This window comes from Acanthopagrus latus, chromosome 5 (assembly GCF_904848185.1).
Source record: "Acanthopagrus latus isolate v.2019 chromosome 5, fAcaLat1.1, whole genome shotgun sequence".
Lineage (NCBI taxonomy): Eukaryota > Metazoa > Chordata > Actinopteri > Spariformes > Sparidae > Acanthopagrus > Acanthopagrus latus.
The window spans coordinates 14,002,904-14,030,881 of NC_051043.1; the positions used below are offsets into that span (position 1 = coordinate 14,002,904).

At 39.4% G+C, this 27,978-nt stretch overlaps 1 protein-coding gene across 2 annotated transcripts; it reads right to left on the minus strand.

The window, feature by feature from the left end:
* Positions 1 to 228: 228 nt before the first annotated feature.
* On the minus strand, positions 229 to 27,905 carry LOC119019983 (centrosomal protein of 120 kDa). 2 transcript variants are annotated; one of them, XM_037099002.1, is made up of 20 exons: positions 27,679 to 27,905; positions 26,446 to 26,602; positions 25,689 to 25,803; positions 25,345 to 25,489; positions 23,841 to 23,989; positions 22,552 to 22,749; positions 22,258 to 22,470; positions 21,857 to 22,091; positions 21,572 to 21,758; positions 20,862 to 21,011; positions 20,361 to 20,543; positions 20,183 to 20,279; positions 19,329 to 19,514; positions 18,758 to 18,847; positions 18,478 to 18,570; positions 17,695 to 17,889; positions 17,490 to 17,612; positions 16,984 to 17,082; positions 2,791 to 2,936; positions 229 to 2,590 (listed from the first exon to the last, which is right to left on the minus strand). In XM_037099002.1, the coding sequence occupies exons 1-20, from the start codon at positions 27,725 to 27,727 to the stop codon at positions 2,371 to 2,373; spliced, it is 3,030 nt and encodes a 1,009-aa protein (XP_036954897.1). In that variant the 5' UTR covers positions 27,728 to 27,905; the 3' UTR covers positions 229 to 2,370. The 2 variants fall into 2 exon arrangements, with proteins under 2 accessions (XP_036954897.1, XP_036954896.1); XM_037099001.1 differs by having other exon boundaries at positions 21,572 to 21,761.
* Positions 27,906 to 27,978: the final 73 nt, after the last annotated feature.

A 27,978-nucleotide genomic window follows, 5' to 3' on the forward strand; every position in this document is an offset into this window, starting at 1 on the left:
GAAAAGTCTGTTTAAAGTCAGCAAATTATTATTATTGTAAGTAATTAAGTATTATTGGTCTGAAAAAAAAAAACTACAAAATTTCTTCTCTAATCTGTTGAAGCAGCAATTTAGTTCAATATTTACTCACCTCAGATGTGTGTATTTACTGATAAATACAATGAGTGAAAATAGGCCAGTATGAACAAAATGTTGAAATGAAAGAAAAGGAAAAAAAAAAACAACGTATTAGAAAATAACTGATCTTTATTTGTTAGTCGGTGTCAACATCTCTCCAGTGGCTCTCTGCTCTTTAATCACCTCAATAAAGCAGAAATACATCATAAAACTAAAAATTATTTATTAAAAAGTCAAAACACACATTTACACAACAGATTTTATCTTAAAATAATTTATTGCAGACAAACACATAAATCAGATTCGACTCTGGTGAAATAAAATAAATTAATGTAACAGGTCAAAGGAGTTTTTCTGAGGCTGCAGCGCCACCTGCTGTCAGATGAAAACCTCTCATCAGAATAAAAATACACCACAGACTGTACACATGAACACACCAAGACTGGAGACATTTGATTTCCTGTTCTGTCACTCCAGGTTCAGTAATGCTTCAAACTGAAATCCTTTAATGCTCAATCATATAAAGAGGAAAAGACCGCTGGTTTTGCAATTTTTTAACTGCTAATTATCTCTTGATCATGTAATGATTTTAAATTGATTTGGGTAATTTTAAAAATTAAATAAAATATCAGTTTAATTACCACTATTGTCATTTCTTTTCTTCCTCATAAGAGATAATTCAGCTAATAATTCAGATAATTCTGTCAATATTTAGTCTATTTTAGACTTGTTTGTGAAAGTTATTTGTTTTCTGCTGCCTGGAAAACTAATTCAAATGTGGGTTCATCTGCCAATTACTTTCTTTATTAATCATTTGGCTTCTAAAATGTCAGTAAGACTGTTTTGTCTGACTTTAGCCCAAAAACTTAAATTCTTCAGTTATTTGTTATAGAAGTTAAAGAAACCAGAGAAACATTTACATTGGAGAAGCTTCGACCAATCGTTGATTAATGTTCTCACAATCGTCAAATTAATAAATTGACTAATTCTTTAGCTCCGGTGAGAGTGCTCACACAAAATTAACTGAAGTTGTCTTCTGCCTGAAAAACAGAAAATCTTAAAGGTCATGGTAAAAAGTGTTTGGTAATCATAAAAATATCCAGCAGTTTGCAGCTTTAAGGTTCTGACATGCAAAAAAGTGTGGTATGATCCTTTAAAGGAAAGGTTCACATTTTCCATTCCACCTAAATACAAAACTGACATGTTCATGTGTGCTGAAATTATTGCTCCTCTTCCTACTGGGTGAATTTTGCAACAAACTTTTTTAGGTTTGTACAAAAGTGTTTCACAGTCTGAAGTTGGAGTCACAATAAAAAAGATTCATTTCAGGGTGAACAGTACAGGACAGGAGGACCGAATGCAACCACCTGACACTTCAAACAAACATGTCGCATGTGAGTCTTGTATTAAAAATATTTATGTTGTTGTTAAAAAGGTTGGCGGAGGGTTATTAACATATGACGGAACACAAACGTAAAACAACACTAATACAAAACACATGAGCATCTGATTTGCTGAGCGAAGAGAGGAGAAGAAACAAAATGGCATCCGAAAAACTACTTCAGCATTCAAACATAAATATAGAAATCTATAAACAAACAGCAGTCAGAACTCTAACACTGGAAAAGTTTTAAACATTTAGATCTGTACAGTTCTGTCCCCAGTTCTCTGGACTGGACTTTAAGCAGAGGGAAAATGATGAAAAACACACCTACCAACACCTCTAAAGCTCAACCACGATTCTGGTCTTGTGCTAAGCTACGCTAACCTGACTTCAGCTATGTACCCAACACAGACATCAGACTGATTGAAGTATTCCATTAAGCATTCACAGAAACTCACCGGAGCTGATAAAACACAAAGTCTCAGGGGCTGCATTTCATACTCAGACATGGCCTGTGTGTCAGGCCACCTGAAGTCATTTGAGAACTTATTGTGTCTTGAATTTAAGGCAATGACTTGTCTGGTGAATATGGTGCTGTCCATGCTTACATTTAGCTAACATGAGTTAAAGTTACATGTTTTAAGCCACGTTCATGTGTAAAATCTGAAAATTGTGCAGATGTGACTTTTCACTGAAGATGCAAACTTGTATAAAAACTTGGCACTGGGCATTTTTGTGTAAATGCAGCCTGAGTGGATGAACGATAATCTGAAACAAACCTGTTAACCACTTCACAGGTCTGCTGAGTGCAGCTGGTTTACCCACAGTCTCAGGTATGACTGTCTCTGATTGGTCGGTTCCAGCAGCTGTCAGAGATTCCCTCTGTCCCTCATGGCGTCCTGTATCTGTCTGTTGAGCTCAGCGATGATTCGGTCGTCGTGGGTGTAAACTCCAGTCCTCAGCAGAGTGTCTCTCTCTTCTAACAGACGGGCCAGATGTTCGTCAGCGCTCTCATTCACGCTGTGAGGGGGGGCGGGGCCACTGAGAGACGGGGTGGGGCCTAACCTGTCCTCCTCCTGTTGTTTTAATCTGAGACAAAATGTCAAAAGTTTCCATAATTATCTGAAACATATTCTTTAAAAACAGATACAATAATCAAAAAATGTATCATCCAAAAGGTGGCAGATTTTTATATATATTATTTTTGATAGAATTATTGATCAATTGACAAATCAATTCAGCTGTAAACATTATGGGAAAACTTGATCTGACATCAACATCATCATCACCTGTTGAGCTCGTTCCTGATGTCGTCCAGCTCCTGTCTGTCCTGCTGGACCATCTCCTTCTGCTCTGTTGCTAGGTAACGCAGCCGCATGGCCTCAAGCTCCGCCTGCTGCTTCTTCAGACGCGTCATGGCATTTTCCTGCTCCCGCTGCAAGCATACATGTAAATTAAAGATGTTACGATCAGACTAATTTACAGTTTAGTGATCATTACAGATGTTCTTGTGTGACACTTCAAGATTTTAATTTGCTGTCTCGCAGTCACTTTGGGACCGTCACAACGATTCTAAACTTGTTTGGATTCCACAGCTTGGACCTGACTCGAGTCTTGACGTGCTGCACTGGCCTGCAGATCAAATCTGAACAGAGAATACTTAATAATAAACCTCTGACCCTGGTGCTGAAATGTGTGCATTTCCATGCCAAAAAGCTGTTTTTGCTCATTACACAGAGTGGAGGTTGGTGATAAATTTGTCTGGTTTCACATTTTCATAAAACTTTCCTGAGAAAAATGCTGCAGGACTTGAAGAATTCACACGAAGACCAACACCAACACGATGAGAACAGAAAGAAAACTTCATAAAAATGTCTTTAAGTCGTATTTCTCTCAGCTGCTCCAGCCTCCAGCTCAGATCAGCCAGATTTCCTAAAATTACCCATAATACCAATCTGGCCTCTGTCTACTGGCTTACAGCTGGACGTTCATAAATCAAGGAAACAGTCTGAGGAGGGAAAACAAAAACACTAATCCTATATAAATCAAACTGGATACAATTTAAAGGTTTACATCCAGCAACCTGCTGGGAAAGTCTTAAAGTTAACATATGATCGAAATTCAGTGACTTCTGTCAATGTTCTGAGGAAAACTTTGTGAATTCTTTGTATGGCTCATTTAGTTCATGTCTAGGTGCTTATTACTCCATCCAAGCTGGACAATAAACAATACTGTGAAAATTATACATCCTCTGACTGTTAGAGAGAGTCCACACAACAACTGATATGACAATGATGTAATTGAGAAGTTTCAGAGTGATTTGATGAATGATAGAAACACTGAAAGCCAATCAAAATCCATCTGAATTTACAGGGTATCGTAACTTATTAAACTTATTTTCACCCAAGACATTACACCAAACGGTCTGAGACGCTTATGAGGTTTCAAACTTCACTTTTTCCTTAATGATGTTCCTTGACGATCAACAGATTAACTGGTGTTGACTGGTGTTAACATTCAAGAGAGAACAACTCTTTTAACAGAGTATTGGGATTCACCTCTCATCTTTGAATAATTTTGGGAACCCATATTCTGGTTTTCATTTTGTTTTCCTGTGTAACGTACAGCAGTACCAGGTCATCAATATTCATTTTCCTAAGCTGACACAAATGGTTCACACAGCATACTTGGCACCATTACAGCTGTAGTTCTTGGTGTGGACAGCTCTTATTCCTTTGGTGTAAAAGACATGAGAAACCATACAAAAATGCCTATCACAGTATCCCACAACCCAAGATGACATCATTAAGTAACGTATTATTTGCGAGCAACAGTCCAAAACTCAAATATATTCAATTTACCAAGAAAAGCAAAAATTCGAGAAATCTGAAGGCAAAAGTGACCTGATTCAATGATTGCAGACACATTTTCCTTGAAGTGATTAATCCACTAATCATTGTAGAATCATACAAACATATAACAGTTTCCCAAACTGACAGAACAATCTGCTTCTCAGCTGTGAAAGTCTACAGCTCCTGATAAAAGTGATTACACTATTTATGAAATCAAGTACTGTCACTGATTGGGACTGCTAGATGTTGGTCTAGAAAGTGACATGCTAGATCGTTTATAGAAAGACAGATTGATCACTCTTGATGTCTTTGAACAGCAAAAATCCTCCCCAACCTTTTTTCTGTCAAAACACCTTTCGCAGAGCATACACACATGTAGGGATCTCTCTCTGATTATTCTTAAATATCCTGTGTTAGATGAACGCACTGACTGAATAACAGCCTTCAGCTGATTTGTTAACAGGACAGCGATGGAAAACATACCAGCCAGCAGACGGCAGGCAGTGGGAAGGTGATTTGAAAAGCTGGGATCTGTCTGTGTGTCTTGGTGATATAGAGCAGAACGACCGGCCGGCTGATTCTGGATGGGAAAACTAACATTTTCACATTGCTGCCCGACTTACACACATTCGCACTCACAGAAAGCTTCCATTTTCACACGCCTGATCACCTCACCTCCCAACAGAAAGACACACATTCACAGACACACATGAAAACACACACAGTCTCTCATGAACACATCACTCACAATCTCTCTCTCTCTCTCACACACACAGACACACACACACAGACACACACACACACACAGACACACACACACACAGACACACACACGCACACAAGCACACACACAGTGTGTTGACACAGGCTCAGCTCTCTGTGGACCATTAGCAGTCTGTATTACAGGCCGTTTTCAGGCTAATTACTAGAAAAACAAACACACTAAACATTTTCACTGGTGCCCGCTGCCAAGGACAATCTGAGACTGAGTCCTGAAACAATTAGAGGACGAGGTGATACTGAGGCCTTGACGGGGGGGAGAGGAGGAAGAAGGGGTGAAAGAGAAAAAGGTAGTAAAACTCAGTACCCTGCGGCAAACATTGTACAACTACGTCACAGGTCTCCCAGCAGCTACAGCTGACACCATCATGGTGAGCAGCAGAGAACGAAAATGTGCAAACTCAACAAGAGATTGTCATCTTTGGTGTAAAATAACAGTAAAAAAAAGGATCAAATGTTGCATTTCAGGGTGGAAGAAAGCAGACCAAATGAAACAGACCTGAGAATAATAAGACCCGATCCAACAGCCCCTAACGGAGAGAAGAAAAAGCTGGTGACTTTCCATCCACCTTTCTAAATCTGAATGTTAACACCAAGATTAAAAAAAAAAAAACCTTGATATATCTGATAATGTATTTACACTTGGGTGCAGTGGAAACATCAGTGTACTGATAAAAAAAAGAATTGTGACAAGGTGCAATGGAAAGAAACTTCGGACATACACAATGACGTACAGCATGTGACTTACATTTCTACGAAAGTTTTTGTTGAAGAGACATAAACACTGAATCTATCTTTCCTCATATTTACACACGAAGCAAACAACATCATATTTCCACTCGGTTGTTTACATAGTTTTTCGTGTTTTTTTTCATTGACTCTTACATAATCAAGCCATCTTGTTGCTTCCTCTGTCATGGTTTAATGGCATCAAGTAGGCAGTTAGCGCCACCAACTGTTTATCAAGATAGACCAATGAAAATTGATTCAAATATGTACTACAGTTGGATGGGACCATACAAAACATAAGCGGACGATTGTGGTGGATTTTAGAGATCAGTATAATCTTGAATATCCTGCAGTGAATTACTTAAAAAAAGCTGTCTAGCTTGTTGATGTACAGTCCTATATCGGTTTCCTGATTTTATTTATCAGAATAAATGATTTATTCATATATTTCTACATATACATTTATAAATAAATCAGGAAACCGCTACCGATTCCCTCCTGTAAGAAATCCAGGAGAGTTGTGTTCTCCTCAAATACATGGTCAGCGTCTTTCCAATTCTCTACAGTATAACTTATACAACTTATAACAAATGTACAGTGAGACTCCTGTTAACCCTTTGAGTCAGCTTAGCTTTGGAAATGCAGCGGACAACTGGAAAAAAGTTCAGGGCCTTCAATACGGATGCAGTGTTACACCCGCAAACGTAATAACTGCCCACAAACGTAATAAACCACAAACGTAATACAAATCTGCAGCTTTGAATGTAATAATCCCGCAAATGTAATAAATTTCTCACAAACGTAACAAAATTTGCCTACTGCAAACGTAATACTGAATTTCCTGCAAATGTAATAACTATTACTTTTGCAGGAAATTATTACATATGTGGGAAAGTGAAAATCTGTAAATGTAATAACTTCCCACAAATGTAATATGAGACAAAATAATGATCTTTGTGGTTGTTGTTGTTTATTTGTTTACTTATAAACCTGCCAATAGTGACTGAATGTTGACAAGCAACCCGCAGGTCAGGTGGGGCAGGTCAGAAAGTGACAGAGCAGTGTTCTAAGTTATTAATAACACACACACACACACACACACACACACACACACACACACACAGGTCATGCTCATAATTTTAAGGGCTATGGCTACAAGCCTATGCTGGTGGCTTATGAGAGCCAATGTTTGAACCATTTAATGTCTGCATATCAAAGGCCGGGGCTGCACAGTGGCCCAGTGGCTAGCACTGCTGCCTCACAGCTAGAAGATCCCCGGTTCGCGTCCCGGTTAGGACGCCTGGGATCTTTCTGTGTGGAGTTTGCATGTTCTCCCTGTGCAGCGTAGGTTTTCACCGGGTACTCCGGCTTCCTCCCACAATCCAAAAACATACTGAGGTTAATTGATTATTCTAAATTGTCCGTAGGTGTGAATGAGAGTGTGCCTGGTTGTTTGTCTCTATGTGTAGCCCTGTGATAGACTGGCGACCTGTCCAGGGTGTCCCCTGCCTTCGCCCTAAGTCAGCTGGGATACGCTCCAGCCCCCCCGCGACCCTGCAGAGGATTAAGCGGCGTACATATAATGTACAGATAATGGATGGATGGATGGATATCAAAAGCCAAAAACTTGAATAGATAGTCCATTCTTTGAAGTAGGCCTAATGAAAACATTTGTCAAGATTTAAGACTGGTCCATGTTCTTTTTGATAGTAACATGGACCAAGACTGTCTGAACACTGACAATTAAAGTCTTGCAAATAAATAATGACTGTCACTTAAATTAATCTACCATTGTGAATGCAGGAAAGTGAGAATTGCCATGTAGGCTACCGTAAGTAACAGAAAAATTCCCAATGTTACATTATGTTACATTATTTTATATAAACGGCCTTTCAATTAAGTGTGATGTAATTGTTGATGATTTGTTGCTGCAAATAAATGAATGAATGGGTATGCACCACCACTCTGCCAATCAGAACAAAGAAGACGCACTGACAGGCTACAACTTTGGCAGAACTTTTCACCCCTTTCCTGGTAAGTCAGCATGATGTATTTTGTATCGATGAATTCATTGAAATCTCAAGATATATGATGGTTTCGCAGTAGTTTTAAAGCTCAGTCCGCGATATTGTCAAAAGTGTCCCTCTTGTATTTTTTTCCTCTTATGTAGCATGATACTCCAACATAATTAGCTGCACCACATGCCAGCTTAAATAAAGGTCTGTAGTCACTTCGCGGTAAAACAGCAACAACTTTTCACTCCTTTCCCGGTCAGCAAGCATGATGTATTTGGTGTCAATGGATTCGTTGAAATCTCAAGATTCATATAATACCACTGGTTTTGCGCTACCTTAAAAATTGAGTCCGCTAGATTGTCAAACGTGTCGATGTAGCATTTTTTTCATGCAAAGTTACGTGTTTAATGCGTATTATATTGCAACTTGCCCAACTGCACACTAGATATAAAGTGCTATTTTAATTGCACAATTCTCAATACATTTTACAATAATTAAATACCAACAATGGTAATTTTATAATACAGAGAGAACTAGAACAGAAATATAAAGTGCTTGTTGAATTGCACATTGCTCTACTGCCTAAGAATAAAAGATGATAGAATTGCAGACTTATTACATACTACAATAATTCATTAACAGTTATAATTTGTGAGTACCCAACTATGTGGACATGTAAAAATTAAACATTATAATATACAATAGATGATAACACACAACAAATCAGCAGCAGTGGACAAGTTAAAAATGATCACAATTAGTGGCAACAGGTTTGATTTTCCAAAGTTTAAGATGCTTAGAAAATGAAGCAATAGTGGGTAGATCAGGCACTTGGTGTGGAGTTCCAAGAATTTGTCGCTCGATAGGAAAAAGTTGCTTGACCAAAAGTACTTCTCCTTAAAAGAACAGTGCAATCACCCCTAGAGCCTGCTCACTTTCCTGCATTCACAATGGTAGATTAATTTAAGTTACAGTCATTATTTATTTGCAAGACTTTAATTGTCAGTGTTCAGACAGTCTTGGTCCATGTTACTATCAAAAAGAACATGGACCAGTCTTAAATCTTGACAAATGTTTTCATTAGGCCTACTTCAAAGAATGGACTATCTATTCAAGTTTTTGGCTTTTGATATCCATCCATCCATCCATTATCTGTACATTATATGTACGCCGCTTAATCCTCTGCAGGGTCGCGGGGGGGCTGGATCGTATCCCAGCTGACTTAGGGCGAAGGCAGGGGACACCCTGGACAGGTCGCCAGTCTATCACAGGGCTACACATAGAGACAAACAACCAGGCACACTCTCATTCACACCTACGGACAATTTAGAATAATCAATTAACCTCAGTATGTTTTTGGATTGTGGGAGGAAGCCGGAGTACCCGGTGAAAACCTACGCTGCACAGGGAGAACATGCAAACTCCACACAGAAAGATCCCAGGCGTCCTAACCGGGACGCGAACCGGGGATCTTCTAGCTGTGAGGCAGCAGTGCTAGCCATAGCCCTTAAAATTATGAGCATGACCTGTGTGTGTGTGTGTGTGTGTGTGTGTGTGTGTGTGTGTGTGTGTGTGTGTGTGTGTGTGTGTGTGTGTGTGTGTGTGTGTTATTAATAACTTAGAACACTGCTCTGTCACTTTCTGACCTGCCCCACCTGACCTGCGGGTTGCTTGTCAACATTCAGTCACTATTGGCAGGTTTATAAGTAAACAAATAAACAACAACAACCACAAAGATCATTATTTTGTCTCATATTACATTTGTGGGAAGTTATTACATTTACAGATTTTCACTTTCCCACATATGTAATAATTTCCTGCAAATGTAATAGTTATTACATTTGCAGGAAATTCAGTATTACGTTTGCAGTAGGCAAATTTTGTTACGTTTGTGGGAAATTTATTACATTTGCGGGATTATTACATTCAAAGCTGCAGATTTGTATTTCGTTTGTGGTTTATTACGTTTGTGGGCAGTTATTACGTTTGCGGGTGTAACATGCAGACTGTTATGCTTACTATAAAATGGGTACCGAAGGGGCCACTGGGATAAACTTGCAAAGCAAAATCAAGTTATCAAACTTATTATCTTGGTTATTTCGTCCATAGGTCATGGGTTATGAGTTAGTCCCAGTATGACAGGAGCAGCCAAGTTAAGTCCACATGAACATGGATCATGATGAAGCTGGCTGACAATCATTCATTGGATAATGTCCTCATCACAGCTGCCCTGTACAGCACATGAAAGAAGGTTCTGTGCTTGTTTAAATATTTTTAAAAGAGCAGAGATAAAAAAAAAAATGTAGAGAAAGCTGTCAACATACATGAGATCACAGGAGAAACATGATATCTGTATCATGCAGCTCAAGACAGAGGCAGCGGAACATGACGTCCACCAGTTCAAACTGAACACTGAATGGTAAACAAGACAAGCTGTGAGCTGCCGAGGGACTGAGAGCTCTGAGAGGAAGTCCAGGCAAGGTTTGAGGTTTGAGACAGTCAGGGGAAGGGGGGCCTGACCAGAGAATGACTTCTCCTCCCTGAGGTTCCCCTCCGTCTTCCCTCCATTACGAGCCTCTACTTTCAGAGGTCAACAGTTGGAGCAGCAGTGGGAGGACGTCTCACACAAACACTTTCATCCCATCGCTCACATGTGGACACACTTTTCTCAGCTCAGATGTAGTTTTCTGAGCAGCTCGCCACCTGTGGGAGTTCAGGGGGAGTTTTTTGGGGATGTGATGGATAAAACACAAAGAGGACGACTGGGACTCCCATTAGAGACAAATGAGTGTGTTTCTGCAACAGCTGAAACCACAGAAAAATATGAAGAAATATAAGATGTCTGCTTTCTGTAAAGAGCTAACAGACTGAAGCTGAGGTGGCCTCACATCTGAGAGGGTTCAAGGGCAGTTTAGCTCTGCTCTGATTTTGAGTCAAGCAAAAAATTTTAAAATAACTCGGAGGAAAAAAGAAAGTTAAGGGACTGGTTCGATGTCCAAATTATCCTTGTGCCAGCCACTTGTTTATTATTATTTGTGTCAAGGTATTTAAAGGGATGCCTTCATATGTTCTATTTTGACCAACCAAAGATTTAAAACCCACACATTTTCAGATTACAATGATACAAAAAGAAAGAAAAAAAAAACAGAAAACAGAAAACAAAAAACGTTAAAAATAATTTGAACTTGTTCACTTCAGAACTGAAAAAGCATCTTGGATGACAGCGCAAAAAGATCATGCATAGAGCTTTTATATGACGATTAACTGACTGTAAGATTTAGCTCAATACTACAAGCGTTTTTTGTGAATGCTGTCATTTGCTGTTTAACATTCTTGCCAATGCCGAGTTTAGGTAAACAAAGCCTTAAACTTAAAGTTCATGTAAAAAAAAAATTAAAAAAAAAAAAAAAAAAAGGTACTGTACCCGGTGACCTAAATAATGTTAGAAGTAACCCGTCTCATCCAATCCCTGCATGCAGCTCTGGGAAGATTAGATTTGCCCCACACAGGGTTAAACAACTCTGCAACAGTATCATTTCTGCACTAATCGTATGGATGCAGTGTCTGGAAAGGTTAAGATCAGTATTTTCAGGCTGCTCTGTTGGGTTTTTGGAGCGATAAGCGAGAGATAAAGCACACAGGAGCAGAGTTTAAGAATGTGGTCTGTTTGTCTGTGATAGAGGCTGCTGGTCTGTTCGAAACACCTCTATATATAAAGCTTAAAGCCACAGAACCCTCCGTTATATTCATTAGTTATTCTTTGATTATAACTCGATATTGTTTGACATGTTTAGAGGCAATGCAACATCTGAGTTTCAAGGAATTTTTGGTGCCGATCTCAAATGCTAAATGCTGTCTGAGCACAAACAGCCATTCAAGAGTAGTTTAAAATTGAAAAATGCATCCTCCAATCAATGTTTTGTGTAAGAATATGTAAAGGTTTTTGCGTTCTGAAAACCATGACCATTGAAAAAGCTCTGCAAAATTGTTCTATTCATGTTAAGTGCGATATTCCATGAAATCCTGCATTTGCTCCAGAAAATGCATTGACCTCCCTGACCTCCCTGTCTGAAACACACCCCTTATACTAGAGCTCCATAATATTCCAGGAATGGCCAGTGGGAACCATCTGGGAGTCTCCACTGAGACCAGTAATACTGAACTTCTCTCAGACGACATGTTACATCTGCTGTTTGACAGACAGTTTTATACAAACAGACTCACAGCATCATGAGAGAGGACAGTTTTAGTCCAGACGGCCCCAGAGGGAACTGACCCCCAAACTTTGACAGCGTGGGTGCTCTGCCTGACTGAAACCAAGATATGATGAAGGTGAAGTGGTGCAGACAGGCCCACTGATCAGCAAGGTTGGGTATCGAACCCACTGAAATCATAGTGAAATGTTTCTGTTCCTATGTCGCCGAGTCTAGAAAACCATAAGAAACCAGAATCTGACACTGAATGTTTGTTTTGACTTGTTTATTTCCGCTTCCATCTGATATTTCCTGATTTAGATCCAAAGCCAGTGCTCTCTTTTCCCCTGTATTTAATTCTGTACAATACAACCTCATTAACCACAACTGCCTTACAAAACATCAAAACTCCTCAGTGTTTTTATTAGGGCCCAAGCAGGTCTTGACCTGCGAGGTCCCTATTGTTTTTCAAATGACCACTTTTTCATCCGAATGATCGCATTTTTCACTGCCTGAAAATGCCCAAAAACTCACCAAACTTGGAATATATGTCACAAAATTTCATAATCTATTGTTGTCCCCAATTTCCACCACTAGGTGGCACTATAATCAAGGAAAGTGCTTTTTGGCTTGTAATTCACATATACTTTGTTGCACATTCAAAAACCTTATATCCACACGTTCACTGAATTGTGCTGAATCTCGTCATATAGGCCATACTCATTTCCGCCTACCATTTTTTTCGCAAATCCGCGAAACGTCGCAAACGTACTTTTCCGTACTCCTCCCAGGCGATTTCACTGATTTGCGCCAAACTTTTGCACACAGCATCTGTGGACTCTCCTGACAAGAATTTTGATATTCCAAACAATACTCAAGTTATTAAATAACAACGTCCTGTACATTTTGCTCAACACACAAAGTGGTGGATATCTCCACGTGACGACTTCCCCACTGATTTGCGCCAAACATTGCAAGTAGCATTTGTCGACAAAACTTGTCAAAAATGTTCACCTACGTTACACCTGGTGGCATGCTCCATTTTGATGCTTCACCATAAAACCATCAACTCAGTATAACTTCCACACACAATTTGCCATATACTCCAAACTGCTCAAACATGTAGAGGGTCTTGCCCTGAATACATATACGTGGCACACCCGACGCGAGTGGACTGCGAGGGCCCATTCATCGCCGCTTGCAGCTTTAATTCAAGTTTGTCTTTATTGAGATGTAACATTAATCGTTAGTTGGGTTTTTGTTACCAGGTTTTTGGCAGAGTCCGCCATGTTACTACAGTACAGTAGCCCAGAACAGAAAAACATAGACTCTGAAGAGGGGCTTTCGCATTTTTTTGTTATTAGTACCAACATGACAGTTAGTCACAGAAAACAAGTTATAAGGAAAATAATAATGGACATTTTTTGCAATTCTTTTAACATCTGCAGACTGATTTAACCAATTTGTTTCAATTTCATGGCGAAAACAAACAGAGGTTTTCTTATAATACAAACACCATAAAGTGAAGTCAATCTCCTCCACCAACTGCGTAACTGCATTAGATGGTCAGCCTATCAGAAACAAGCATATTCATTGATCAAGATATAAGAGAAGTCTGGCTTATTCCATTAAAACTTTAACCATCATAAAAGAAAAAAATATGTTTATACTTGGTAAGTCTTAAATCCTGACTCATTGACTGATTAAAAAAGGCACCAATGGACAGTTGCAACACAATTCTGTGAACTGACCTAAAGGCTGAAAAACTGACTGAAACAAACGTCATCATGGAGGTCTGACCAGGTGATCATCATGAACTATTATTTGTAACATTAACACTTTAATTTAAGGTGTCAGGCTGATTTGCAGCAATCCAGAAAGACACAGATCTCATTTCATTTCCATGCCCTATAATACTCAACGGATAGACATGTGTGGGCTGAATGGTGATTCAGGTCATGTCAGGGGTTTCTGGTCTGGTAAACTGGACTCATGTACCAATGGCTGATGTTACTGTTGGGTCAAGATTTATACTGTAGATGTTAATATTTCAGCATTACTGTTTCTTTCTTCATGGCCTATAAAAATGACCAAGTTTAGTTGTCTCTCCCAAACTGGCTTTTAAAATGCCAAATTTAGTTGCCTGACCTTCCACATGGGCTTTAAAAACACCAAATTTAGCTCCTCGCCTCAGAACTTTAATCTCTTTGTCCCAATATTTTTGCTTTGAAAAGACCAACTTAAGCTCCTTGTCCCAATATTTTGAATATAAAAAGACTGAAGCTAACTCTCTGATCTAATACCACAGTGCTGTCTGGATATTAATTCTCGCTCTGCCTCTCCAGCCGCCCGCACCTCCTGGGTTGAAAAGCACATTATTCCTTGGACAAGAATTTTTATGATCCGACTTGAGCTAAACAGCACGCCATGCGAGGCGCTGAGAGGAGAGAATAAATAGGCGAGGAGAGGCCGAGAAAAACCAAACAAGCGCCGGCTTTAAAAACCGCAGAGCGCCAAGACGGATGGTCATGTAAACACAGGCCTGATATTTTATAAAAAGCGAGAGTGTGACATCTGAATAGTTAGCGGCTGGCTAGCTTATTGCTCAACACAATCCCAGGGATGATTAATAGGCGGGGGGTGACACTCAGCGCCGAACCCCTTAGAGCTGCATAAATCACACTGTGTTTTCTTTACAATGATGTGGCACTTAGAGAGGGGAGGACGAAAGGATGGGAGGGGTGAGAAGGAGAGAGAGAGAGACAGACAGAGAGAGAGAGACAGACAGACAGAGAGAGAGAGAGAGAGAGACAGACAGAGAGAGAGAGAGAGAGAGAGAGGAAAAAGATGGGAATAAGGGAAGGTAAACACAGGGAAGAAAGAAAAGTTAGATGAAGGGAAAGCAATAAAAAACTAAAAGGAAGAAAGAAAGTAAATGTCAATCAAGAAAACTGAAAGAAAAAGGGAGATAAGAGAAGTGACTGGAGGGGGAGATAGAGGAGGAATGTAAAAGAAAAAACAGAATGAGGGGAAGTTAATTATGCAGAAAGAAAAGGGAGACAGAGAAAGAGACAAAGAGGAAGAATGTCCGTCTAGTTTTCCAGCTGGTTAGTGTCAGTAACAGTTATTAGTTTGTCAGATAAGGTCTATGTGTGTGTGTGTCTGTTTACATTAGTCTTAGGCTGACTAAAGCCCCACTTAGTGCTGTGCATGTGTGCGTGTGCATGAGTGTGTGAGAGAGTGCTGTTCAGAACTGATGGCTCTCACACATTTCATTGTCTACTTCATCTCAGCTAAATATTTGGCTCTGGTGTAAAAACACACCTCTCTTTCTCTCTCTTTCCTTCTTTCACACACACGTGTACATATACACACACACACCATTAAGTGGGGCTTTAGTCACACACACTCTTTAAGTCCCATATGTTGCCTGATACGCACCGATAAGAAAACAAACGCACACACAGAGAGGTTTTTCCATAGGCCTGAGTCAGTCCACTGTGTTTCACAGCAGTGGACAACGATGCGGTCCTGTGCTGCAAATGTTAACCGTCAATTTTCGCATTTTCCCAACTTATTCATATAAAAGCTTTCCACTAGTGAACAGGTTTATCTGTATGTGTGTGTATGTCAATCGATGAGAACAATGACATGTTGGATAATGTACAAAAAGTATTTCCAATCATTTTCCTGCTGAGTACTAGGGATGTAAATCGCAAGCTTCATAATGAAACAATATTATATCGAGTCTTTGGACAACGACACCATATCTGCCGATATCACAAAGTCTGCCACGATACTATTTTGTTTTAATTCCATACCGGGGCCTGTGAGCGTATCATATCATAGCATATGCCCATTTAACAATATCAGCTACATTTACAGCAACAAGTATGCTGCATTGCATTGCATATATGCAGAAATTAAACTCAAATTTAACATTAACTGTAACATCAAAAGACTTAATAGTCTGAAAGGTACTGCTCATCACAATGACAACTTTGCTGCTAATATCACTGTATGTGGGGACAATTTCGAGTGTGTATTTGATGCTTAAAGAAAGAAGAAAAAAGTCTGCACATCCTCCATTTCCCTTACACGCATCAATCACATACAGTGAGGGTACTTGTGTACTGGTGTATTTGAAGACGCTCCCACAGCCACGGTGTGATGTCAGCTGTTGGATGACGGCCGGGCTGAGTTCAGTTTCCTCTGTTCACTCTGTCTTTAAACAGAGCTGTTAAATGTCCTAACACTGTCAGCTCGTCTCCAGCAGCAGATTAAAAACCTGCATCGAAACCACCAGACGTCCCAACACAGAAAAACTACAATTATCTGCTGTGAAATATGACTGCTGTCAGGCCTGAGCTCGGCTTTCCATAATGTTGTTAATTCGGGGGTACAGTTCGTCTTAAACATCTTGTTTTTTTATTATGTTTTCTTTGTTTTCTTGTCTTGAGGTGAAGTTGTCTGAACCTTTTTCATAACCAGATCAAATTCACTAGTTCAAGCTTCTTAAATATTTGCTGCTTTTCTTTGTTTTCTGTATTTGACAGCTGAATATTTTTGAAAAAATTAGAGTTAGTTGCTTCAGCATTGGCTCTGATATTCTGATGTCTCGTTTTAATGAGGTTCTTTGGATGATTGATCGAAAAAAAATTCAGTTTAGTTTTTGAAAACTAATTTACAATTTCCATTGGCTAAAACAATACTGCTTAACATGATAACTATTGCGTCCTTGGATCCACTTATTCTGGGTGAAGAAGAGGCCATTTTAAGTTGTGATATTTTAAAAGCTGTAAAAACACAACTTCATAAAACACTAATTTTCAATCTCTGAATCTTCACCAATTGTTTTCAACCAAAACAGTAATGACATTACGTGCATGTCTCTCCCTTTAGGTGAACAGTACCTGTTTGAACCTGGCCAGCTCTTTTAAGGTGCGCCCCCACTGCTGCTTGTAGTGCAGCTTGGACTTGGTGGTGGACTCCAGCTTCCTCTCCAGCTCCACCTTAATAATCATAGAATAGACAGAATAGACAGAAGTATCAGAAGAGATCTGCATCTTTGGACTGACAAAGGGATTATGAGCTTGTAATCATCTATGCACTGAGTTAGACTAAAATGATTAGAACAATCAGCATTATTGTGTTGAAAACAACGTCATCCATATTTTGGAGAATTTATTGCACATAAACCATTCTGCATAATAACTACTTTTATCTTTGGTACTTTCAGGACATTTTGATGCTAATAATGACTCCTACTTGTATTTTTACTCGAATAAGATTTTGAATAAGGCTGTATACGGTATACTCACTTCAACTATATTACAGTAACTATGATCACAAGTTAGGTGTCCAATGTAATAAGTACTAATAACGTTCTTAGTAATGTCGCGTAAAACCAGTAGATTACCTTCTCTAGAGTTAGTAGGTTGATCTCTGACTGCAGTCTGAACTCAGGTCTGATGTTCTGTTGTTCTCTGTAGAGCTGGAACTCTTTCTCTAACTGCTTGTACCGAGACTCCCCATCCACAATCTGGACAACAGAAAATTTAAAACGAGAAAGTTAGAATCTTAATGTAAACTCGCGTTTAACCAAACAGGAATCCTCTCTGTACCTGCTGCAGCAGCCGGGCTCTCTCCTCTTCCATCAGTCGGACTTTGTCTCTCTCAAGCGCCACCCGGTGGTCACACTCCTGCTGCAGCCTCCTGCTGCTCTCCTGCAGCTCCCTCTGGGTCAGATCATGTTCTGTCCGCAGCTCCTTCTGGGTCAGATCGTGCTCTGCTCGCAGCTCTCTCTGCAGTCTTTGAGTCTGAATGCACATAAAAAGTCACTGTCACAAAGAATCACTGGATAACACATTTAAAGCACTTGCTGACTGGGCTGCATTTTGTACAGAAAAGTTGGTTGTAGTTTGATAAAATTGTCCCGATTTAAACATCTATGGGAATGTATATTCAATACACACATTTAAGTTTCAGAAATCCAATATGGGACATTTAGATTTTTCAGACTTTATTTTTCTTTCAAATATTTAGAGATGACAAACAGCTTGATCCAGAAAATAATCAGCAGATTAGTCAATATTAAAAATTGTCATTAGATGCAGCCCTTCATTTTATAGATAGAGGGGAGGGGAAAATTTCTTATATCGTTTGGGTCAAAATTAAAATCAATCCCTTAACTTTAGCATCAAACATTACATTAACAAGACATTTAGTGGTTATAAATATTCAACTACTACAGATGTCACAGCTGGGATTTTCACTTTGGCTTTATCAAGTGTTGAGGTCCCACTGAACTGTAAGATTTAACGAACACACTGTCCAATGATCGGTATGAATGACATTCGTTAATAAACACTGTGTATCATGTCAGTGTCAGAGGTGAGTCTGCTGACCTCTAGCTCGGCCTCAGCCAGCTGTTTCTCTCTTTTCTCCAGAGCAGACAAAGTCTTCTGGAGCTGCTCCTCCAACACGTTATACTCCACCTCCTACAAGCAGGCAGAGATTTGGGGATAAAAGAAAAACATTAGCAATCATTATTTAAAAGCTTTTCCACTCATTGCTTTCAGATTCAAGTGTCCCATGAATCTGTATGAATATTACATTTTGCACTATACAGTATATCATGTAATAATATTCATTGTGTGTGTCTGTGCAATAAGCTGTGGACTCCACCTTCTTCTTGACAAGAGCTTCTCTCTCTCGATCTCTCTTCTTCCACTCCTCTGCAAGAGCCTGCATGTGGCTCAGCTCCTTCTTCCTCAACTGAAGCAAAAAGGGTATTTTAATACTGGTATTTGTGTTTATATCTAATCGAGCAGAACATGAACAGTAAAAATGAAGGGTGCAGATATAGTTAAACACCTGTTTATGTGAAGTTAAATTAAACTTCAGTTAATAATCAATGTGTGAAAGTTTCTGCTTTCCAAAATGAAAAATACATTCTGTATAAATGTTGTAAGATCATATTTTACATAAGAAATGACTGATGTTTATGAAATATATCTATTAAATACCCATTACATCTGAAATGCATTTTGTGCCGTTTTAGAAGTTTAAAAAAATCTATTGGCATGTCTAACAGTTCATAAAGTTTTTTTTAAAAAGTTACATCATTGTATATCTGTAATATTACATGTACATACTACACTGAATGACTTAATCATTATCATTAATCATATATTTTTTTGTATTCAGTCTGATTATTCACTTAATTTTTCACAATAATTTTTTGTCCTGTCTTTACCTGATCATCAAACAGATCCTCCTGCTCCTCCTTCCACATCTCCAGCTCCAGGGCCGTGCGATACTCCAAGGTCTCTCTGGGGGCGGTTGGAGCCGTGGGGCCCAGCGGGGTGGGGTTCAGGCTTGGTGCAGCAGGTCTGTGTGCTGCAGGGTGGGAGGGCAGCGGTGCAGGGACGACAGGTTCGTTCTAATGGTGTGTGACGATAAAAACAGGGAAAACATTAATAGTAATTTTTCTATAGACGTCTGCACAATCAGTGGCTACTTTATTAAGTACACTTGTAGAATCTAATACTGACCAATCTCGAATTACAGAGAATGTGATTTTTGGTGGAAAACAGTAAGTAAAATGTATTTATAAAAGTACATTTATAACAGTTCACACTGACCAAAGTGATGTACATAGTGCACTGAATAGATAAAAAATGAAAGTAAAAATAACAATGTTAAATAAAAGATAATAAAACCCAGACAACCACATATCAACAAATATAGTAGTGCAGAAATAATAAGTAAGGTTAACGGGGAGTTGAAATAAATCTAAAAATAAACCTTTAATATTATATATATATATTTAATATTCATGTATAGATCAGATGAAATGTTAGTCTGAGTTGAAGAGTTATTTCAGTACTGTATCAGCACAAACACAATATAAATACCAACCACTTTACTTTTTTCAAAAAGTCTCTCGTCTCTTTAAATATACTTAAGATGGGTGATATAAAATAACAAGCTAAATAATAAATTTAATTAAATGTATTCATCAAATTAGCATTAGCACATGTGCCCTCCTCATAAAGAGCCCAAAACATTTAAAGTTCTTTATCACAAAGACACATCCAGCTGCCTCACCTGTGAAGAGTCAGAGACAATGACTTCTCTAGCTTTAACCAGTCCCAGGTCCTCCAGTGTTGCCACATAGCTCAACTCTGCCACCTTTTCGCTCGGGCTGCCGGATGAAAACACAGTTGTTGAACGTTTTTTTTACAAGCACCATGTGATCAGTCCGCCAGTCAGTGATGTTTCCTACCGGTGTGTTCTGACCACAGAGATCCGGTCCTGGTGAGTCTGTCTCCAGCTCTGCTCCCCTGTTGATGCCACTAATCTGCTTCTTTCGGCACTTAGCAGATGAGACAGCTGGATGGAGGCTCGTCCTACCAGCTGGTCTTTGCTGGTGGAGTCTCTGTGCCAAATCTCCACCACCAGAGGAACTCTACGACAGACAGATAAACACAATGGAGTTCAAACGCACAGCATTAAAATGCAGGGATGAAAACCTGCACATGGACTGAATATTCAGAGACAAAAACAGTGTCAACACAAAGTCCTTTTGCACCACCTGTTGGATGAAAGTGAGTTTGCAGAAAATAAAGAGGATATTATCATGAAAGCATCACAAATCAGTTTGAATGGTTTAAAATATAGCTTTAGTGTCCACCCTTACAGAGAACTGTGTAGTTTTGGGGATGACATTTTAATCAGAAGAGAATGATCTGCATTGACTGATTTTTCTGTGCTTGTGTGCTCCTACCTAGAGAAGGTGTCCTGTAGTTGTTGTGGCAGAGCAGCAAAGTCGAAGGCGCAGTAAGACTGAGGCAGAGACACCTCCATGTTCCTCTGCAGCTCCACTGGAGGGTTGGTCATGATGGGAGCTGGACTGCCAAAGAACTGATACGCATACCTGAAGTACAACAAACAACCAACCATGAATGAATGATATAATTGTTGTGAACTCTGGCAGCAGCAGAATAGAGAAGAGTTCCAAAGTATTATGAAAACCATGTCTTCAACTTGGCTCCCCTTTCCACAATGTTCACTCCATCTACATCATGTAAACATGAGCTTGTGGGAAATTGTATGCTGGTCACATACATGTGCCTCTTAAAGCAATCGGACCAAGATTTTTGGCTCTTTGTGCTTGGCAGTCACAGAATTGCCAACAAACTGAAGCACTGGCCCCCCATTTCAAAGACAAATTAAATTGAAAAACCTCTAATAATCCAATTAAAAGAGATGTCTGATTTAACCAGTACACAAAGACATTTCAGCATCAACTTTGAGTCAATTGGTCACATGACCTGAAAGCTATTGAAGAAAATATTCAGATTTTTCATGATAAATATATGTGACAAACTTTGACTAAATTATTTCTAGGCTTCAATTTTCTTCTTTTTTTTTTAATTAAACATTCGGTTACTGCTTGTAGTTTTACTTCGACGAAACACAAATGAAGTTGCTCACCTAAGTGTAGCAGCAATGGAGTGTGTCAGCCTGAGGCCTCCCAGGCTGCGGAGGTCCAGAGAGAAGCAAAAGTGATGGGCAGAGGAGGGGATGGACACTTTGGGAGCGGAGACACTGACAGATGACGCTCCACCCTCTACTGTAGCTTCAGTTAGACCTGGCTGCTGCACAGGAACCTCCAAATCTGCTGCTAGACATACAAAAAAAAATGTCAGTGTTGCTCCTCTCTGTTGTCTGAGTTCTGACCTCTTGTTTCAAAATGACTTGTGGCATTTCCAGCCTCACCTGCCAGTCCTGCCTGCTCTGTACCACGTTGAAGCTCCTCCAGCAGACTCTCTGCTTCGCTCTCTGTATGAGAGGAGGGAGGAGGAAGAGGAGGCCCAGGAGGAGAAGAGTCAGGAGGCTTTCGGACTGGAGAGGAGCTTCGAGGTCTCTGTTCAACCGGAGGAATAGAGGGAGGGGTAGGAAGAGGAGGGTAGAATTGTGCCTGAGCTCCATATCCTTCTTTAGTACCTAAAGACTGCAGAAAGGACAGAAGAAAATAATAAAAATGTTAAGTTTACTTGAGTTTTGTCATGACAATGAGCAAAATGAATAGGAAACACAGAAGTAAACTACCAGACAAATTAACACTTAACACTTTAAATACATGTTCTGAGTAAAAAGTTAACATCATAGTGTATGACCTCCTCTTTCCTCAGGGTAACAGCCACTCCTACAGTCGGCTGTAGGTCGGCGGGCAGAGCCGGCAGCGTCTGTTTGTTGCGTTTAGGAGGTTGCAGTACAAATGCTCCCTCCACTGTTGCTGCCTTGTTCTCCAGATCCATAGAAACAGCTGACAGAGCTGCGAGAGAAACATCTGTGCTTCCCAGAGAGTGATTCCCACAACACAGGTGAATCTGTAAAGACCACACAAGAAATTAATGTGAGACACGGACAGGCAGTAACAGATAACAGAATAAGGTGTTCATCACTTTCACCTGTAAACTTGGCGACTGAGACAGGAAGGTCTGGAGGATCTGTTTGCTGCTGCGGATGCGGACAGAGGCGCGCTCTGGCTCAAAGTCGGGGCTCAGCAGATTGTGGAAAGGCTCGCTGGTGATGTCGTTACCCAGCAAAGAGTAGTAGAAGAAGAACTCTGATCCCTCCGCTGACAGTTTCATAGTGCTGGGGATCAACTGTGGGGAAAAATAATAGAAAATCACACATTTGGCTGATTTGTTGGTTCTAACAGTTAACTTAATTGGTATTCTGACTCAAGATGTGAGGTTTTCTCGACTCATCCAGCAAAAACAGGAAGTGCTGATAAATGTGCTTTATGTAACCAATTTAACATTTATATTACTATTTTTTCTGGGTTTTATGAAAGTTAAATAATGAAAACTGCGGACAGAAGTTGCACTTTTCTCAGCTGCATTTTCAACACAACGACTGCATGATCGATTAAAAATGATAAAATGGCAATCACAATTTCCAAGTAATTCTTTGGTTATTCTAATTAAATCTGGATTTATCTTTTGAGTTGTCTGATCAAAACTGAGAAGATTCCATATCAATACATTCACAGCAACAAAAGTGGATTTTCATTTAGATTTTCATGGAACATGTTGAAATTAACAGTTTAGCCTGTCAAATAAACCAATGGACAACAATAAAATGGATGACTTTACAGGATTACTTTTACAGATCACATTATAAAATTATGGCCTTTCTATTGAACACTGCACACTCTATTCTCTCCCTCTATTCCAATTCTATCTGCCATGAGAAAGAACATGTTGGTGTGACAGGAGAAATTGGTTTAATCTGGTAGCAATGAAAGAAGTCTGTGTCTTAAGTGTCTTCTTATGACACTCTAGGGCACAGGCGGTCCATGTTGAGTTTAGGCAATAATGTTGTAACAGTAGGTACCACCTAAATGTTCTTCCACTGTCACACTATCATTAATCTGTGAATCTCAAAACATCTCAGAACTAGTCTTATTTTTTTATTCTTTGTTAAGCTTCAGTTAGTCTTGTTTTTACATATAAAAACAGCCCTAAACAACAGGCCTGATGTTGTCAGCAGAGTTTATTTTATGTGTAAAATGAGGAAAACGTAACAATGATAGTCCCAGTGAGAACAAGTGAGCAATTTACCAGTCAAGAATAGATTAGTTTCTCTATCGTCTAATTTCTGGATGTGGCAATTATCTGACATTATCTGAAGAAACACTTCACTGCCTAGTAACAGGTCAGGCTGAAAGTTAGAGGCCAAGCACTGTCATCACCTGTTCTAGTTTGGTAGCAAAGGCCACAGTGACGGACAGGACGAACATGTCACAGCAGTGATCGGCGGGTCCGACTTGATGGTAACCCTTTTCTGAGATCAGTACGGCCTCCAGGTTGTCTGGGAGCAGGTCAGTCACTGCAGGAGAACCTTTAATAGAAGAGCACCAGGAAACAGGAGTTTAAAAAAGAGAGAGAGGGAGAACAGACAGTACATTTTTACAGCTACAAAGATTTAATGCAAATAGAACTAACATGGCAAGCAGGGGAGGTCAACCCCGAAAACCTCGCTTTTTCTAACGAACTTTTTCGTTAATTTTACCAAACTCTAATACAACCAATATTAATGTCCAAACTTTTAAAACATTGAAAAGCGATTGTTCTTTTTCCCAGAGCTTGAGCAACACTTCAGCATGGTCAATATGTTTTAACTTATGACGGAGGTTTGACTAGGTCATCTAGTAAGTATTGAAGAAGTTTAAGTGAAACTAAAAGATACTTTTGACAGAGCTTTAAAACAGTGTCTCAGCTACACAGACTGTCCACAAGAGCGCAGTGACAGGTTTATATTTCAAATGTAAAATGTGCCATTCTTTGACTTCATGGTTACAATTCTTAAACAACCAAATGTAAGGATCCCTTATCAAAGCTGATTTCAATGAGTATTTCTGTTGGTGTAATTAATATCTACTGATTTATCATCAGTTTTTAAGCTCTCTAACATTGATATCAAGATCCTGAATCAATCATAAGACTGTCAGTTGTACTTATCAGATTGTGCACAACAACTAGAGCTGAACTTGAAGTGAACCTGTGTCTATACTGGAAAAAATGATGAGCATCATAAATGTTTAATCAGGTGGGTAACAGCTGTAGCAGTGCAGACCGGCAGGGAGTGAAAAAGTCTGACATGTCAGATATTTTTGAGGGTTTTAACTCTAACAGGGGGCATAGACAGCAGAGTACACACAGTTTTTGATATAAAACACATTCTGTATGCTACAGTGTGGGACATTAACAAAACTTATCAACTTAATTGATTAATAGATTAGACACTTTAGCAGTAAAGCATCAATTACTCATACAGATTAACTTCTTTTTGATGTTTTTCACCAAGAAAAAAGGGTGGCTGTTCTATATGTGATGCAGTACAATAAGAATTGCAATTATGCAGGACATGATAATATTGAGATGACATGATTATATTGTCCCATGCCTAGACACATTACTGCTGACCATAACTGACTTTCCCGGATCACACCGATTCACAATCATACAACCCCTGAACAGCTGAGGCTCAGTGCCTCGCTCAAAGGCTGCTCATTTATGTTCTTTCTTGTCCCTGGATGTCCTAGTTTGAACCTTCTGCTCTACATTATAAAACTCCTGCCATGTATCAGAGACTTCAGGAAAAAAATCTTAAAATTATAGCAACTGATTATTTTGCATGCACAAGTAACATACAAGAAACAGCGCAAAGCAAGGAGTATGGATGAACCAGCTGACCTTGTCGTGGTGGGGCCTTTCTGGCTTTGAACCTATCGGGAGAGGGTTCAGAGGGTTTGGTGTCATTCTCCAGCCCCATGCTCAGGAGGAGTGCTGGTCTCTGTTTGGTGTATTTACTGCTCAACAGCGGATACCATCGAGGCTCCTGAAAACAAAAATCATCTTTAAATCATTCAAACAGGACAAAAACTATGTTTTTACAGGTTACAGAGATCAAAAGCTTGACTTCAGTAATTATAAAGCTAATCTCAATGACTGCAACATGTCAGCCAGTCAGACAGAAAATAAGTTAATAGTAGTATCATGGTGGCAGATTGCGGTGATTACTTAAGGAAGAGGTTCACCTGTTTGACTTCTTGTACAGATCGAAGGTCCAGGACGATATAACCAACATTCTCTTTCCTCTTACTCACAGAGTCAACAGCAAAACACTGAAGCTTGATGGGAGTTCTCTGCAGTCTGGGAGGACAGAGTCAGCAATATTATACGGTTAAGTTACATTTTAAGAGATGGAGAGACAAAGACAAGGTGCCATAAAATATTAATACAGTAGATTCCTTGTGGGATTCTGAGCTGCAACAATTAGCTGATAATCGATGAGTTGAATGACAGAAAATTCATCAGTGATTATATATTAATCATTCAGATAATTTTTTAAGCATAAATAAAAGCATAAATACTTGACTGTTCAAGATTCTCAAATATGAGACATTTCTGCTTTTTCCACATGACTGTAAGATAGATATATTCTGGTTTTCATATGTTTGTGATTGTTTGGACAAATACAAACATCTGATGAAGTCTCCTTGGGCTCAGAGATGTTTGTGATGGGTATTTTACTTTGCTGATCGATGTTTTGTAGAATAATGAATTAATCGAGAATAAATACATCAGATTAACTAATTATGAAAATTATTGCTTGTTCCAGCCCTACAATCAGCCACTACCCAAATCTAATGGGAAATCTGACAAATAAAATACAAATTTATCGACATGTAAACAACACAGCTGCACTGTCACAAACATCACTGAAATTCTCATTCCTATGTTGTTACTGTCGAAAAATTCATATAGGGATGGCTACATGTAAGAGCTGCAGACCTGTGCTGGTGCAGCGTCCTGCGGTCGAGCTCCCAGGCCAGCTCGGTGTTGAACTGTGGCTGATCTCTGTGCTGTACTGGGTCTGTGGCCAGCTGCTCACCGTCAAAGCTTGCCTGAACCACCAGACTCAGCTGGGGACTCTTGGGGAAGTGACGACCTGAAGACAGGAAGGCCAGGTTAAAAAAACAGGTGAACACATTTTTTTACTGACAGGCTCAAAGCAGATAAATGACCACCAGTCATGAGTCATACACAGAAAGGTTTTGGAGGTGTGTGCTAGATTTGTTTTGTCTAGTAGCCACTTAATCATATATCTGTATGGAGTCCTACAAATTGCATTCAATGAGTAAGCAATATGTATGTAATAAATCTGGTGGTCAACCAACTTTCAATTTGCGAAAGCCAAACTGACTACTTACACTGAATAAGTACAGTATATCTAGTAAATGTCTACTATACCTTTCCACTGAGCACCACTATTCTCAAAGTTTTTGTTGTTTCTCTGAGCCTGTTTCAAAAATAATTTCCCAACTGAGTTTGACATTAATACTGACACAACTAAATATCACTCAGATATGACAGCTGAGCACAATTAGATAATATCACTGTATTATAACACTGTCTTTAAGATGAGAAAAGCAATACATTTTATTACAGTATCACAAAATTCGAACTGTCTAACAATACTGATGTACACAATATTGCTAAGATCTAAACTAAAACCAAGAACCAAATGAATCAGCAGAGCTAAAATGTCATTAAAATGAAATGAGTGCACAGAGTAAGCTAAACTCAGTTTAGCTTAATAAATACCGTACACATGTAGTGAAGTGGCTTCATTATCAAATGAAAGAAACTGTTCCATTGCCAGATCTTGCTTGTACTAACGTAAGCTATAGCACCTTCCAAAAGCTTTCTCTGTGCTCTTCGAGTATGTGTTCTTTGTGACAGAAATAGATAAAGACTCTGGACGTCTTCCTGTGACAGACAACAGTTAATTCCACCTCAGGGTGGTTTTAACTGCCCGACCTAGCATGACCAGCAGCAACAGGTTGCTTATTAGACAACTGTGTTAATACGTTACAAATGACACTCATGTACCTGCAGTTAACTGTTAAAACATTCACTTTCGAGTCATATTGGTAACGCAATAGTATAGTTTACTTCAGAAGCTAACGGTGTGCTGTTAGACGGGTAATAATCCGCCTTCTTTAACTGCTTAACTTAACTTACCTTCCAGGATGGACACAACGATGAGAAGTTGGTCCGTCTTCGAAGCCATGATGACATCTGACTGGAAATGTCTCAACTAATTATTTTCTAAAAAGGAAACTCCTTTCACCACGTTTATTCAACGCATAATTTAGTTGTAAAAATAAAAATGAAATGTAAACACACAGCCGAGATTTTGTTTGACGTTGCTGTCCGTTGCAGCAGCTTTGTTGTCAAGCTTTGGCGCCACCCATTTTGTTTTAAAAGCGGAAGTGATGACGGAGACTCTAAAAGCTCAGCGCCCTCTGCCGGTGGGAGGTG